Source organism: Propithecus coquereli, unplaced genomic scaffold (genome assembly GCF_000956105.1).
Source record: "Propithecus coquereli isolate 6110/MARCELLA unplaced genomic scaffold, Pcoq_1.0 Scaffold65, whole genome shotgun sequence".
NCBI classification, from domain to species: Eukaryota; Metazoa; Chordata; class Mammalia; order Primates; family Indriidae; genus Propithecus; species Propithecus coquereli.
The window spans coordinates 368,845-386,696 of NW_012152507.1; the positions used below are offsets into that span (position 1 = coordinate 368,845).

At 40.1% G+C, this 17,852-nt stretch overlaps 1 protein-coding gene across 3 annotated transcripts in view; it reads right to left on the minus strand.

Moving 5' to 3' along the window:
* ZNF827 (zinc finger protein 827) overlaps window positions 1-17,852 on the minus strand; it is a 160,625-nt gene that overhangs the window by 93,857 nt on the left and 48,916 nt on the right. For all 3 annotated transcript variants that reach the window (XM_012660030.1, XM_012660032.1, XM_012660031.1), the window contains 2 exons: window positions 16,130-16,610; window positions 2,018-2,251 (listed from right to left, as the gene is read on the minus strand). In XM_012660030.1, coding sequence (XP_012515484.1) covers window positions 2,018-2,251; window positions 16,130-16,610 — 715 coding nt within the window. The remainder of the gene's footprint in view (window positions 1-2,017; window positions 2,252-16,129; window positions 16,611-17,852) is intronic.

The window sequence follows — 17,852 nt, forward strand, 5'->3', positions numbered from 1 at the left end:
ACTAGACTACAGCATCTAAGGGTCAGGACTGTGATGTACATTTCTTTGACCTAAGTCTCTCACGCACTAAATGCTGGGAAATTTTTTTCTGGGCAAAAAAGTAATTGTCAGTCTTCAAAAAGTTTTTGTTTCCACATCACAAAACAAGGGTAGATGCCCTTTGGAAATATGACCACGTCATGCATTCAACTATTGTTGAACCCCACAGCTTATGTCCTCAATGAAAGTCAACATACACATTTAGAAGGGCCATTGCTGTCCACATAGTATCATTAAATGTTTATTGCTGCATAGCTGTATTCTATTTGAGCGATCTCATTATTATCTAGGAAATGATTTCATACTTCAGTGTCTCAAATGGAGTCATCCAGAGGATTAGAGTAAAATATTTTCTTTAAAGACCATCTCTCCTGAAATCTCATTTTTGCACATTCTTTTTCGGTGCCACTCCAGCCTCCTGTGCTCACAATACTGGCTGCCCAGCAAACTCTAAACTAGGAATATTATACACTAGAATCTGACCATCAGGAGGGGCACAGGGGTCACTGTCGGATGAGAGTTCAAGTCACTGGAACATAAAAGCATATTCCATGGAGGAAGAATCAGAGCTGTGTGATTTCTTTGAATTGATCAGAAAAACAAAAGATGAATTACTCTGTCACTGAGATCTTTTCACACAAGAGGGAGGGTTCAAATATACGAAAATATATTGGCTTAAACGTCCTTTTTAAAAACTTTCAGCTTTCAGAAATCTCTTGCTAGACCTCCCATCTGTACAGGAGGAGTTGCAACATCACTGCAAAGTTTAGGAAATGGGGTTACAATAAGGATGTAATGATTGCATTATGCTTTATCTGTAACAAATCATGTTCCCCTGAAGTTCCAGAATGCTTTGAATTAACATCAAAGGAAAGAATTCTTAACCCCACCAACTGGCAAATACAGGAATTTCAACTGTTCTGATATAATGACTCTAAGTAAATTACTATTAATTTCTTGCTTTCCAACCTACTAGTCAACCAGAAACACAGTCAGAATTGCTGGTGAAATTACAGAACGCAGAGGAGTCTCTCTAATGCATTTCTTGCTTTCATCCTCCAAGCACAGCAAGTTCCAAACTAAAAACAGCTTTTGATTCATATTAGCATTTTAAATATAGTTTCTAAAAATTACCCGTAAGAGGCAGTGAACTAAGGATGGGATATGACTTGACAAGTATTATTATTGATATAACTTTTCTTTCCATGTTCTGAAAGTCAAACCTTTGAAAGACACTATATTTTTACCTATTGTGGAAGGGATGGGACAGATAGGAGATAGGGTGGGAAAAAAATCCAAAATACATGAATTTCAAATTACAGTCCATTTTTCCTACATTTAATAGCCTGGGATTACATTTAGACACTAGTAAAGAATTATTCAAGGGGTGGAGGAAGGGCAGTAAAAAAATTTTGATTAAAAATTAAAAAAAGAAGTATTCATTCATCCTTAGAACAAATTATTATAATACTACATTATAAAATTCTCTACCCATAAAATCTCTTGTTGCTAGTCTATCGATAATTACTTCAAGTGCCATCACAACTGCTTAAGAAGTTAAAAAAAATATTTGTAATGCTCCTTAAAGACTATAGCATCAATACACACAAACTGCAGGGTCCTCTATTGGGAAAGAATAGATATTTTGATCAACTAGCAGAAGAGCTCTGAATATCATTACAATCCATCTAAAATTATGGCCTGCCCTACATCATCTTAGAAAGCAGCAGTGGTTTCCAAAAATTTGCAGTAATACTCAGGAAAAGGTTGTATTTAATAAGATAGGTATACAGCTAATATGCACAAACTCATATACACAACACAGGAATTTAAGCCAAGTAATCTGATCATTCCTTGAATTCAGTGCAATAATGTGATATTGCTGCCATTAGGTTAATTATAACTCATGCAGGAAGTAGTCCAGTTGGCAGGCAAATGAAATGATCAGAATGTGAATATTTTAGAATAAATCAAGTACCTGAGAGTTTCATGAGAAGTTCAGATGCTGCTTTGACTGACATATCCTGCCTTAGCACATTCCCCTTCCCTTCCTGGGACTTAAGTGTGTCCTCAGAGACGCTTGGGGCTGACACTTCAGATTCCGGGCTGAACACATAGCTGGACCGAGGCAAAGTGGTGCTTAGGGTCTCCTCTTCCTTAGGCTCCTCTTTCACTTTAAAATTAAGATTCATGGGCTCCTTCTGATTTGCAGCTGTCAAAAGAAAAAAGGGATTATATATACATAAAAGGTCACTCCCTCTTTTAGCTGCCCCATACTTAATGAAGTAGGGAATGCACAATCACATTGTGCCAACAGCCAGAGGGACCACAACCAAAATAGGCTGGGCCCTGGGCACAAAAACACTATATACTCCACAAGCCTAGGACTCTGAAGAGTGTGGGCTTCTAAATCTTTTGAACCTATAATATTTTAAGAAGTGTTGTCTCTACAAAATGTCTGGGCATTTTCTCTTTGGTTTCCCTAAATGTCTTCTTTCCTGTGAATGCCAATGACTCCCTGACTTATTAGCACTCTCCCCACTTAATCCTATTATAGAATAATGCTTTCGGGCAATTATTCTGCCATAAAATATTGAATAAAAACATGAGTCAGAGGCAATACCCAAAGCAAAAACCTGGGGTGTGGTGCTAAGGTGAGGATGGAGAATGTGCCAAAGAGAAAAGCTCAGACTAGAGCTATACTATACTTGCCTTATTATAAGCCGATGCTACTGACCCATAAACAGTGGGGCATGTACTTGGCATTGTTCTTCTGGTCACAGAGAATAGATCCTTGTCTGTAGCCCAAGTCATCTCTGAGTTCAAAAGGGGTTGATTTTTCCTCAAGAAAACGTTTTATTTGGGAATAATTTTAGATTAACAGAGAAGCTGCAAAGATGGTTCAAAGAGTTCCCATATATCCTTCACCCAGTACTCCCTAATGTTAACATCTTACATAACCATGGTTCATTTGTCAGAATTAAGAAATTCACATTACCATGAGCTAAACTCTAGATTTTATTCAGATTCACCAGTTTTTCCACTATTGTCCTTTTTCCATTTTTAGTACGGTTGGTTGGTGTGAAGTGTGTGGTCAGGGTAGAACGAACTGGCCTATTATGGGATGGATTCTGTGGCTCAGCTACCTACACTGTACCAGGCCTTCCCCACTGGGCTACGCACTACCCAGAAAAGACCAAGAAAATAGAAACAAGCACCCTCTTCCACCACTTTTCACTGTCACAGGCATCTCGCTCCCCTTTAAAGGTCCACGTAGGAAGAACTGAAGGTTGGTTATATTTGGTGTGTCTGCCTTTTGAGTAAGAGGATCTCATCCTAATACAGACTTTTTAGAAACACTTAAACTTGAATGAGCCTTAAGCTCATTCTATCTTAGCAAACAAAAAGATGAAAATAAATCCCCAAAGCAAACACATATCACCCCTTGCCCACTACCTACTCCAAGCCAACACACAAAGCACAAAGTCCTTTCTGCCACCTCATGCCCCTCTAAGAATGTACATTCTGGAATCACACATGTCATGTTCACACAGACAAGCATATTTGGAAACTGGACCCCAGAAGGCTAAAGTAACATTTGGAAGTTTCACTACCAGAAAGATACAGAGCTGGGACCAGAACCCAGGTCCATGAGCTGCCACCTGTGTCCCTTACCTGCCTCCACACGACTCCTCCACTTCTGGCCCTGTGTTATCACAAAACTTGAATGTAAACTGACCTTCAAATCTTTGCTCAAATACCATCCTGTTCAAATTGCAACCCCCACCCCTACAGTACTCCCAATCTCTCTTACCCTGATATAATCTTTGTTTTTCACCCCAAAATACTTATCACCTAATAACATACTGTTATGGACTGAACTGTTCATATGTTGAAGCCCTAACTTGCCAATGTAAATATATTTGGAGTTAGGTTCTTTAAGGGGTTAATTAAAGTTAAATAAGATCATAAGGGTGGAGCCCTAAGCCAATGTAACTGGTTACATTGAAGAAACAGAAGAATAAGAGAGAGACAGACCAGGGGTGCATGTGCAGAGAGGAAAGGCCGTGTGCGGACACAGTGAGAAGGAGGCCACCTGTAAGCCAAGTACAGAGGCCTCATGAGAAACCAAACTCGCCAACACCTTGATCTTGGGTTTCCAGGCTCCAAAACTGTAAGAAATAAAATCTCTGTTGTTTTGGCCACCCAGTCTGTGGTATTTTGTTATGGCAGCCCTAAAAGACTAATCACATACCATATAAATTTTTTATTTATTATGTTAACCATTTATGGTCTGTTCCCTCAACCCCAAGGAAGGCTTCATGAAATCAACAACCTTTATTTTAACGCTGATGTATCTCAAGTGGCTAGAACAGTGCCTGGCACATTGTAGGTGCTCAATATATATTTGTTGCATGAATAAAATATGTTGGCTCAAAATTAGTGACATTTGATGGCGTTCCAATATTACCTGTGGTTGACAAAAAGTGAGAACTCCAAAATATCCCACCAAAAGTGATCAGGAATGCTTTCCTTGGATCTAATCATTACACTGGGGATAAGACCTTTGAGATAAAGGCTATGCCACCTAGACCACAACGCTTACTGAAATGTCTGAATAATCACTTGGATTCTAGCGCTACTAAAGGAGGAGCCCAGAAAAATCTCAAGGAAAGTGCTTAAAATCTAGCCCTTTGGAGATAATGCCACATGAATCTGAACCAAAAACGGAACAATGACAGGCTCCAGAGCAATCCTTAAGTAAATATTTCTGACCTCTATGATAAATGCTGCTCCTAAGAGGACTTTGTTTATTTAGCACACTTCTCCCCTTTGCACCTCTTAGCCACTTCCTGTGGGTTTGTCACCTTCTTAAACTTGCTCTCTCCCTTCTAGAACCCTTTGTAAAATCCTTTTCCAAGAGCATCCTACATTTCCAAGAGCATTGTTACAACAGAGTAATTAAATAGTGTGTGCTTATTAAGTCTGTGACTTTGATTCTTTGGGAAAGCATAATTAGAATGAATGGTTATGTATTTTAAAAATGCCTCAGTGTTGTATCTTTTATTTAAAAATATTTGAAAATTCTAAGATGATGCTAGGGAAGAGATAAGAAACTACTGAGGCCCTAGAAGCAAATTCCAATTTCTAGTGAAGTCAAGCAGATGCTCTCTGAACATGTAAGTGGCTTCTAGAAGCATTAATCAGAATATATACTCTATGAGACTTAAGAAAAAAAGATATTTAGCATCGTTAGCACAACCTGGATTTAACAGAATTTCAATAAGACACTTAAAAAACAATAGGCAAGCTGTATATTGCTGGATTATAAATTTGCAAGGCACTACATACCTGGTTTTCATTCTGACAATATCAAGAATGGCATAAAACTGTAATGTGCTAGGGAAATGTTATTTACATTTCCCAATGACATATCAGAAAAACATGTGGAAAACACTCATTTGCCCAAGGTTTAATTTTCCAAACATTTGGGTCTGAATAGAAGATGTAAAAATAGAAATATGAAGCCTAACCTGCTTTTTTTCAATTACCAAAAATATTTACATTAAGAATAGTACATAAAGCCTATATTTTAAAATTAATATGACTGAGTAATTACCATCTTTTTAATTATCCCACTTTAAAAAAAATCCACATGTGCAGAGACAAGTAGAATTAAAGATTTCTTTTTCTTCTGGGAAATTGCTAATAGAAAAGCAACAATTTATGACCTCTTAGCACTACACAGCCTTTACTTCACTCCTACTACTAACACAAAAAGATCTGTGCACATAGGGAACTCAACTTGCAAAGGGCTTTCACAGCACCTGTCTTGACTTCTGTTTATGTATCTTAAAGCTTCCAGTTACTTCACTTTCAATGCAGTGAGGAAGCCCCCCTAATCAAGGGTCCCCTTCTTTAGCTGTTTGTTCCAAACACTTTAGGACATGAGCCACTCTAATTATAAATTATGTATATCTCTCAGTTCACATACTTAATGGAGTTGGATTGCCATTTAAAGGAAACAAATGAGCTTTTTTTATGATTTATAAAGGATTCAAGATAAAGGTGAATGCAGGAAAGGAACTGGAAAGCTGCTGGGATAAAATGATTCCAATTTTCCTATTCTAATAGGCACACATTAATGAGTTGTAAAAGTAAATCCCCTCTTTATGGCAAAGTGTCATCAGTTCACATCAAATTCTTTCTAAGCCCCCTACCCCACCAGGAAAATTCTATATAACTTCCTTCAAGATGATTATTTGTTTTAACGATGCATACAACTAGCACTTAAATAATTACACAGGGACTGAGCCTCCCAACAACCACAAGAGATAGGTATCATTACTATCTTCATTTTACAGGTGAGGAAACTAAGGTCCCAAGAGGGTAACAAACTGACAGCCCCAAATCACAGAGCTAATACACAAGAGACAGTAGGCTTCAGAGCTTCCAAGCCCTTTCCTTTCTTTCCAAGTCACCCAGGTGCCTTTAAGAAGAACACTAACCTAAGCATTTGGACTATGGGCTTCGGAAAATAAGTGATGTGAAGTGAATTAAACACTTTTAATGAGAAAAAGAAGGGTGGGTGTCATCTGATGGGAAGGTATGCAGGAAGGAATCTGGTGAAGATTTGACTAAGAGGATGAAAGAGCAGGAACAGACTGCAACGTGAATGCTTCTGTTTTACCCTGTCATTGGTTCCCTCTGGTGAAGGAAAATGACACCTTTCCTTGAGATTAATAAGACAGAGCGCTCTTTCAGTTCAGAGTATGGCAATTTTGTAAATGCTGAACTGCTCCATGAAAAAGCAAGGCCACTGAGATTTTATTTACTACTTCACCCTAAAACAGAGCCAAAGACTCTTGAACCTGAAAGGGACCACAGATCAATGATTTTCAAACAGTGTTACAAGGAACCCTAGGACATGATTCAGGGGTTCCAATAAATATTTGTTCAAATTTAAGTTTTTAAAATTATTTTTAGTAATTTTAGATTATATATAAAATGTAAACACATTGGAGACCACTAATGTGTTAATTTGTGTTAAGTTAATTCAGTTTTGAGTAGCCCTTGTAATGCAATTTTTCCCTGCTATCATAGGAGTGCTAGAGTTCTAGTAAAATATCATTAACAAGGAAGTGGCTGGCATTGTACCAATCTTTCAAAAAATTCAGGCCTGTGTATGAGTCCATGTAAAACTGTACGATTATAGTACTGCTAGAGTCTGTCAGTGGTTCTCAACCTCGGCACCATTGACATTCTGGACTGGATAATTTGCTGGGAGGAGGTGTAGGTGTGGGGAAGCTGTCTGGCACACTGTAGGATGTTTAGTAGCATCCCCAACTTGTATCCACTAGATGCCAGTAGCATCTCCCAGTTGTGAAAACAAAAAATTTCTCCAGACATTGTCAACTGTCCCCTGGGTACACCTCCCTTAAATTAAATGGCAGGGCAGGTCCAAATGTGTCTGCTTTGGTGCAGCTTCTGACCGTAGCTACCAGATAGGCAGACACACAGACGTAAATATATAGATGTATCTGGATCTGTCATTTATTGAGCACATAACATGGGCCAGGAAATACACTAAGTATTTACCTGGATTAATTTATCTGATCCTCACAACCACCCTTTGAGGTAGGTACTGATATTATCCCCATTTTGCAGATGAGGAATCTGAGACCTCGAGAGATTTCCCAAACAGTTAATTGAGTAATAGCCAAGTAGTTAGTATGGAATTACAGATGGCTTTAGTGCATATTGTGAGTTTTGAAGACTTCTCATCTGTCATTTATTATAAGGAATGGGGGCAGTTGCTAAATGTTGTCAACTTTGAAGTGAAAACTTGTATTATTGTATTCTTCCTTAATTGAAGGGATCCAGAGATTACAAAATGAGTTGTTAAAAATCTGTTCCCATTTGCTACAACTTCCCTGTGTGAAACAGTATCTGTATTTTTTCAAACTGCAATCAGCAAAATAAATTTAGAAATATACTAGATGATACCATTGCTATGAAGACTATAACCCTTTATAACACTAGAGTATCATACTTTGTGCTTGTTAAATAGCAACTATTTTTTTCTAATTGCTTCGCTTTTAAAATAAATGCGTAAATGTAACAAATGTAAACTTAAAAATAAAGTTATATTAAAAAATACATCTTATATATGTTTTATATATCGAGTCTACAGTTAAGATTTTATTTGAAAAAATGGACTCAAAACAAAATGAAAACCATTACTGTTTTCCACTCCCTGATTTTACAATAAGAAAACACAGGCTCAGAGAATGATACAACCTTTTTAAAACCACACAGCTTGTTACTGATAGAACCACAATCAGAGCCTATCTTTCCAGACTACAAGCCAGTGCTATTATATCTACTCAGTTCCCTTGGTAAGGAGTATGTAAGCACGTATAAACAGGCTGGGGACCTGAGAGTTTTCAACAATTTGAGGTGCTTTGGGTGAAAAAAATAAATTGCCTTCTGAAATCATAAGAAAAGCCAACATTTAATTAAATAATAATTAATAACAGTTGAGTATTACTTTTAAATGTTAAGTGTATTATATTCAAATGGAATGTTTAAAACTTACTAAATATTCTTAAATCTTGCTCTTTAATTTGCCTTAAATTATTTTATTATTAGTGGTTTGTGAAATTTTAACCATTTCATATTTCTCATGAATCCCCACCTGAGCTAGTCCTTGGTCACACTTCAGGATCTATGTACCCAAACCCAAACTGCAAAAGTCCCCTATGACAGCCACCATTATAGACAGTGTCCAAGGGGTAACCTCAGTCAGTGGTGCCTCAAGAACTTTAAAATAAATAAATAAGGTTTTTCTCCACGAACTAAACTACTACAACCAACACATAATGAGCAAAAGTAGCCATCTGCAGTAATCCACTTAACAGACAGGATATCTGCCTTGTCAAAAGCAGGAAGGACAAGTCCTGGAAAACCGATCAAGCCTTGAGTAAATGTGAAGCGAAAGCTCTATTTTAAATTTGTACTATTAATACATCCAAAGAATGAAATGTATGAACAGCAATGAAGTGATTTGCATGGAGACTACAAGAAAGAAAATCTAAAGATTGGATAACGTATTTCCAAGGCTTCTTAGGGAAGTTCATGACCACCTTCCCAAATGACATCTCCTCTTGACTATTACATTTGTCATTTTAAATTAATATGCTGATAGATTGGTTTGTAACATTAATATGTTTACAGATCGGTTTGTAAATGATTTTTGTCATTGTGGATGATTACACAGAGGGTCTGAAGAACTCTGGGCTGTGGCAGACTATGAAATGGCCACAGTCATTCCCCCTGAAGACCCACCCTTTGCAATGTGACTTCCCAGGAGGCAGAAGATATATATGGAGCTCCCTGCTTCAAACTAACAGACCCCTGGAACAGCATGAGTGAAAGCAGAAAAACAGAACTGAGGGGAGTATGTCCATGAGCTGGTGAAGACTATGAACAGTTTTCTTGGGAGGAGCAGGGAGATGGGTTACTCAGCAGAAAGTAGCCAGCCAAGCAGGGGCATAACCTGATGTACAACGTACTAGAAGAAGAGTCCATCAGAAATGCTGAGGGGTTGGGGGTCAGGGGTGGCCTGGGTGGGAAAGGCACAAGGGAGACAGCTAGAGGGGCGAGCTGTCTAGGTGTGAGGCTGCATGTGAAGGATGGACTGCAGATACATTTTGAAGACACAAAAAATTTAACCAGATTAGAGACTGAAAGTGCATGTGTTAGAAATGATGCCATGATTTGAAGCCAAGGAAAATAAACAGGGAAGCAGACGGAGGTCAAAAGACAGTTTGCTCAACTGAGAAAAAAAAATTAGGTAATAGCTAATTAAGTGGTCATGAGCCAAGCCTGTGCAGTTAAGCAGAGCTGAATCTTTGCTCTGTCCCTCATAGCTGAAACCTTTAAGCCTCAGCTTCCTCATCTATAAAATAGGTTTAATATTATTGACCCTATAGGGCTGTGGTGAGGCTTAAATGAGAACTCACACGAAGTGGTTGGCACAGTGCCTGACTGACTGTAAGCACATTTGATTAATTATAGCTCTTATAATAATAGTAGTAGAAGTAGTAACAATAATAGAAACAGTAGTAAAAAGAAGAAAGCGGACTTCTGTGAGAAGGAAGACAATAGCCTAGCTTTGTTTTTATGGAAAAAATAGGCTTTGATAAATTTTCCCAAGGGTCTATCATGATAAAAAATTATTGTGATGGCAATTCTAGAACTAGGTACACTGTTATCCAGCCCAGTAAAGAAAGAAAAATTCTGGATTCCAGACATGATCTCTTTACAGTTATTTACCCTGAGTCCTGGTTTCCTTATCTACAGATTCATTGTAACATATTTGGAAATACGCTACACAATGTAAAGCTCTACAGAAATGTAAATTGGTCTTATTGTTACCACTCTACTTGTACTAAATAATTCCTGAGAAGCTTAAAAGTATTAACACAACTTCTAAAGATGTCTGACATACAACATTCAGAGAGTGGCTCCCATGCTGGAGATTCTGGCTAATTCCACGACAAATAAGAAAGGCAGATAACAGAGCCAAGTTCCTGTTGCTTCTTTACTCAGTAATTTGGGGTACAGACAGCCTGGGGAAGGGAATGCTGGAACCACACTGCCTTGATCAGAACCCCAGTTCTGCCACTTACTAACCTGGGCTAGACTTTTAACCTCTCTGTCTTTCAGTTTCCTCATCTGCAAAATGGGAATATTAATACTACCTACCTCCGGGGTTGTTATGAGGTTCAAAACAGTGAAATGGCACAGAGTAAACACTACATAAACTAAAAATAACAAGCAATGAGTAAATAGCATAAGGTCTCCATCCATGCAAGTTTCAACACCTGTGTGTCTAAGTAATCCAGGTCTCACTTACTTATAATTGCACCTGCCCCCTTCTGTGACTCAGATCGGTCCTTGTCTCATGGAATAGCAAGTCACTGAAAATCAGCAGAGTCACATTCTCCCTCTCATATGAATCACCAAGCTCAATAAAGTTCAGGATTTCAAAAGGGCATTCAGGCTGCCTGCATGTTTAAGGCCCCTAAATGCAGCTGCTCACATACGGAATTTTAGTCACATGATCAGTGAGGGCCCATCATGAGAAGAGCGAGGTAGGATTAAAGAGAAGGACCAAACCAAAGATGCAAAGGGAGCTGTCAAAAATAAACCAACCGGGGACGGCACACTCAGGCGTGGGGAGTAGAAGAGCCCCCTGGCTGCCGGAACTGCAGTCCTGGGGTGTGAGTGACACAAGGATGGCATTTACTTGGAAGAAGGCTCACTTGTTAAGATGTTTTACAGAAAGCGAATCAGAGTCACCAGGCAATGAGGACAACTTGGTTCAATGGGCATCTCCCGCCCCTTCTTCTCCAGCAGCACAAACAAAGGTAAAACACATAGGGAGCTGCCACTTATACATAAACTGCATTGTAACTACAGATCCATAAAATTGTGAGAAATAGATGGAAGTTGTAGAACAAAGGCCTATGGGACACTACAAGATGAGACACAAATAAGTTAACCAACACCTTTCATTTATACGTGAAAACCTTTGCTATTCTATGGCTGAATTACTGATAAGTCAGAAACCATTTAGCTTGTATCCACTTGTTCACAAACTTTTTCTCTGTGAGGCTAAAAGCAAGTTGTGGCTTTAAAAAGTCCATCTCTCCTAGTTAAAATTATTTTGGTCTCAATTTTATGAAATTAATATAATGTGGGAGACAGCACAAAAATTTTTGCTGGTTTCCAAATTAAAAATAGTTGAAATGACATATCTTTTATTTTGGCAAACCAGGGACAAAAAGATATTCCCGGCCAACAAGTGAGGTGCCAAGTTTCTGTCAACTGCTTGGTTATAATTTGGAGAGTTAGAATTAAATTTTATATCTTGAAAAGTGTAGTTTTCAGAAAAAGAAATGATGTAAGGCTGTTGCAGACTACTTTTAATCAAGCTTCTAATGATGACACTGCCAGCTCCTTGATGCTCTGGATTGAGCCTTGAGACTAACTGGAGAAATTCTCCTGTCACGAGGTCCCACAAGGAAGAACACAGGGCTCCATGAACACGACTCACCCCAGGCCTCTCCTTCATGTCAATTTTGACCTATGGTGAAAGCCATCTCACACCACCATGCCCCTTTTCACGGTCTGGGATGGAAAGCAAAGGAAGAGAATTGTACTGAAGAAAATCATTTCTGTGCTGAAAAAAACTGTTGCATGTACCAAGTTTATATTCTACATCAGGGATCCTCAGTCCTGTTACACATTAGAATCATTGGAGAATTTTAAAGAAAATACTAATGTCTAGGGCCTATCCCAGACCACTTAAATCATCATTCCAGGGCCCTGGCATTTTTTAAAAGCTCCCCAGGTAAGTCTAATGTGCAGCTGAGGTTAAGAACTGCTACTGGCTATGGGCGACACGGCACAGAATCGGCAGGAATTGCAGCTTTCCACCGCGGGGTGGGCGCCTCTCCCCTGAACACCCCCAGTCACGGGACTGCTAAATCACTTGCCCGGACATGCAATGATCTGCTATGTCTTCTGGCTTCCAAAAGCCAGAAGGATCTATGCAAAAATGTAGGGCTATAGCCCTCTAAGGCCTGCCTCACAGGTCGAAACCCTGGGCAAAATCTACAAAATTCTTTTTTCTATCAGCCCAGAAAGCCAGCAGTAGGGGCTGCCCATACACCTCCCTGAATCAACAATGATGCTGAGCCCGGGAAGCCTCAGTACTAGGGAGCAACGTTAATCTTGAAGGATCAAGGAATGTTAAGTGTGGGCTCAGTAAGAAGAATAGTTGATGGTTTGGAGAAGGCATTTTATTTCACAATCATGCACACTAAGAAACCTCCAAATGGATGGGGGTGGGAGGAGGATGGAAAGTCATTTTAAAACAGCATTCTACCCAGTGACTTTTAATCCCACTGGGTTCCATTCAGTCATCTTTATGCTTAGTTTTAGTCCAAGGAGCAAGAAAGACTCCCCTTAATAACCAGGCAAGAAAGCATCAAGTGTTTTCTCTCTCTCTTTTGGAAACAAGTAGGTGTCTCCATGCTTGAATTTGTCACTGTGCTCCAGTTTTGCAGACAGTGATCTGGCTGGCACAAAGACTCACAGACTCGGTGCCCACAAACAGCTGCACCCTACAGTACCAGCAGGTGCACGGATAGAGCCCAGTAAAAGAATCCAGTGCAAGAACAATGGCGCCGTTATGACACCCAGGGACAAGTCCCAAGGCTAACCACTACTGCCTACATTTAATGATGGGAAAAGCCAGAAACTCAGGCACACACAGCTCGCTGGGATTTGGCCTTTTTGTCCCTGAATCATATCCACAGACACAGCCAGGTAGAGCACCATAGTGAGAGCTGCTATCAATCGCATGGCTGGACCAACCAGAGAGTTAGTAGAATTTAAAAAAAAAAGCAAAAATCCCTCCAGAAAACGTATTCCTTTCCTTTTAACGTATCTTCCCCACTCCTGGGCTGCACTGCCACAGTCACCAAGTTTACATTTACATCCAAATATGCACACACACAAAAAAATTACTGATGCATCTCACTCCCTGGTGACTTTATAACAGGTTGCTAGGTAACAGTGCATACAAGTCAGGTTTCAGGACCTCCAGTAAGCCACCATAAAATAGCTGCATGGGCCTTTTGCATAAATAGTGTGCATTTGTTATCTGTTTTCTTATGCCAATTGATCAGTCAGTAAATATTCTGACTGCCAAACCATAAACAACCTCCCATCAACAGCTAACTGAAAAAACAGATCGCAGTATAAGGTTTTGGTGCACAGTTCTTCACCCCAACCTACTGACTGGCTTCTCTCCTCATGTCTCTGCTGTTTGCAACGCTGGCTCTAAGCAGCTGAGGGCTTCTCTTACGTTCCCTGAGATTGGGTCTGCAGCTAATTACAGCCTGACGTGGGCACTGAGAGCTGAGCCCAGCAGGCGTAGTGGATTATACACCAGCGTTTTACCTAAAAACCAAACCTTCCCTCCTCCCAACTCACCTTCCTCCCTGGAGCCCTGGGGTAAAGGTAGTAACACCTTACTAAGAGTTATTCACCCTCACTTAGTTTGTCCCCGTCTGTTAAGTCAGGAAATGTTCCCTTTTCTAAGCTATGCTAAGTGAAGTTTGCATTTGCACTCCTTCCCTTGGGATTGCACTGTAAGAGCCCAGAAAAGCAGCCCCCTTTGCTATCATATTGGCAGGAGAGACCACCAAGGAAAAACCAAAGTTCGCCTGGAGGTAAAATCCTAAGAATCAGGGCAACAAAGGAAAAACTGAAAACATGCGTTTTCCCTACATTTTCAAAAATTTTTAAATATAAAACTCAAAATATCTAAAAATCATATTTTCCCCTAGATTGGGATGGAAGAGGGAGAAGGTGGTGGGGGGCGGGGGAGCTGGCAGGTAAAGGAGTAGAGAACCCACTGTTCTTCAATGCTGCTGTCAGATGCATTTTAATTCCTGTGACTTGGCCACTTCCAGCATGGGACTTCCTCATTCCCACTGCAGGTGAGTGTGCTTCATTGTAACATTCCTTGCTCTCTTTCCCTCCTCAGCTCATTTTTGAGATGCCTCATTTTCCGTTCCCTATCTTTCCACATTTCTTCCAACTAGTGTCTCCCACACCTGAGGGGCAAAGACATGGGGGACATTCCAAAAGACCCTACTGAAGTGTCACAGAGCAAAGGGACTTCAGAGTGAAGCTGAACCTCTAATTCACCTGGCAATGACATTTAGTGAAATGCAACTCACAGTCCATTTAAAGGAAGGCGGTGACCAATTATTCTCTATTTAAAAGGGTACTGTCAATCTCCAAAGAGCTGAAATGGCATTTGGAAATCATCCTGGGGACTGCCATCTTCACTGAAAGACAGAACCAATTCTAAACCGACCTTTCCCCACCCTCTACATCTCCTTTAAAATTTTAAATCATGCTTTTAAAAACCTAATGAGTAGCAGCACAATCCCATGTCTTATCATTCCGAAAGAGTCAGGAAAAACAGTGCTCCATGACGTCTTTACACTCCTGTTCAACATTACAACCTCAAAGACAGTGAAGAAAAATGAAAAAACAAAAAGAAACATCATGTATAATTTGATGGTAATGGAAAGTAATGTTAATTGATAAGAATACATTTTTATCAGATTTTTATAATTTATACTGTCTTCTTTCCAAAGGGCAGCCAGTAGTACAGCTGGAAAAGATGTTTAAAAATATCTTTTTTAGGTTCCACTTTACATGAGGTACCTACAGTAGCCAAAGTCATAGAGATAGGGGCTGGCGCGGAGAGGGGTATGGGAGTTGCTGTTTAATGAGTACAGAGTCTCAGTTTGGCAAGATGTAAAAGTTCTGGAGATGGATGGTAGCAATGGTTGCACAACAACGTGAATGTACCTAATGCCACTGAACTTTACACCTCGAAATGGTTAAAATGGTAAATTTTATGTTAGGCGTATTTTACCACAATAAAAAACTTCCCACAAAAAAAAGAAACTGAAAAAAAAAATAAAGATAATTATCATTGGCTCAAAATTCAAAAGTCTATCATTCCTAATAGTCTCTGTATATACGTCCTTTAAAAATCTAATTCAGATGGTAAAGAATTTGAATATCAATGTGAAATGAGGTATCCCATACAAGTACTTTAAAGAATTCAATGCAGAAGACACACATTACATAGGGTCAAGGCCACACAAAGCAAATGACACAAACCTGGCTCACCAAGTGACCTTCCCCGTGCCCCCCACCAAGAACCCATAAAAGGGAAAAAATGGAAGGAAATCAACAATCCCTATTGTTCCAAGATCCAAGCCAAAGCAATTCCTACTTCTAAAGGACTGCACACACACACACACATACACAAAAGTCAAGGAGAAAATTTATGAAAGTGTAGACTATTCAAGTTTAAAGGGACCTTGAAATCATCTAGTCCTACCAGCTTATTTTACAGATGAGAATACTAGTAGAGAAAGAGAGATAGAGACAGAGAGAGAGGGAGAAAACAACCCTATTCAAGTACCTGACAGCTTCATGAGAAAATCAGACGCCATCTTAACAGAGATGTCCTGGCTGAACAATGCTGACGCACTGTTGGCCACATACTCGGAGGGGTCTTTCAGCTTTGTGTGGTTGGCGGGCCTGTCAGCAGCATTCAGGGTAAAAGAGGTGGGCAGGCCGTTATCTTCCTTGGGTTCCTCCTTCACCAGCAAAGGCGAGATGCCAGCCCCTCCCTGGCTAGTCCTCTCTGGAGTGTTAGACGTCATCATGGTCCCCACTAGCTCTGTCCCTCCTCCTTCCCTTTGCTGCCCCAGGCAGGCACTGTCACTGAGGTGGGGAGATCCCTTGACATCTGGGTCTGGGATCTCCTCCTTCACCTTGGCTTCTGTCCTCAGGAAGTGCTGATGGCAACGCATGTGGAGCTTCAGGCTGAAGTGGCGTGAGGAAGTGAAAGGGCACAGCTGGCACTGAAAGGTCTCTCCCCGGTCCTGGTGCTGATGAACCTGAGGGAGGAGCAAGAAGAATGAGAAATCCACCGCGAGTGCGTGCACAATGCTTCGCTGTACATCCAAACTACGCATCACTTGTTTCCTCCCCGCACAACGAAGGCTGGCCTTTGTATCGAGGAGTATTTCACTCTTGTGCTCCAGGTAATGAGGCCAATCCCTAAACATAAAGTGGGTCCACATAGGTTAAGAGTCCATTATTGGGGCCATGCTCACAACTGAGGATGCTGTCTGCCAACGGATGCTGTTTTGGGTAGAATCCTTCTAATATTCTAGTCATCCAATCTCGGTTGATGTCTTCAGAGAAAAATATCATAAACTCAGCAGAATCTGAACTTACATAATTACTAGTTGGGGGGGGGTCAAAAGAGGTAACCTGTCAAGTTAATTCCTCTCACAATAATGATACTTTGTATGTACCCAATTATTGTCACCCAGAGAATTAGTTGTGTTTTGAAAACATAATTTCAATTTTCAAAATGCTCCTCTTAGGTAATTAAGAATGTAGAAAATAATGTCTCCAGGGTATTCCCATTTCACAGACAGGGAAATTGAGACCCCAGAATAAATGGCTTGAGCAAAACTACATACAAAGAAACCAAAGCAGGAGAAAAGCCAAGGTTTGACCTTCACAAAGTATTCTGAGCAAGAAGAAACCAATTTTTTCAAACGTGGCTATAAAATCATGCTCTGGATCCTGATGTCTGCAATGAAAGAATGCAGGCTTTTAAATCTAGTTCCAGTCTTCCATGTACACGATACCTGTAAAAATCTTGAGAAACTTCTTCCTGTCACTACCAAATTTAGTGCTTGAAAAAGTGAGGAAATCATTGCATTGGCCCAAGCGAGGCTTTGAGCTGGCAGGTGTTCATAAGCTCGTAACTTCCCATTCATCTCTGCCAATGTACTTCAGTGCTGACCTGCTACACCCTGCTATTTCAGGACTGGCCCTCCCTTGAGTAGAAACTGCCAATTGTGTAGATACGGGCCAAATGATTTGGGGAGTTGTGTGATTCTGGACAAACAAGATTGGAATTCAAAAGCAAAACAAGACTGACACCTCATCTTTCAGGGGTGACCTAAGCAGGACTCGAACCCAGGTCTCATAGAGGTTAAAGGATTGCTCATTAATCCACTGCGCCACCTGGCCCCTCTGTGTAGGTTTCCCTTCCAAGAGAGCAAGTTTTACAACAGCTGTTTATGCATTCTGAATGCAATCCAAAAGCATTATTCGCCAGC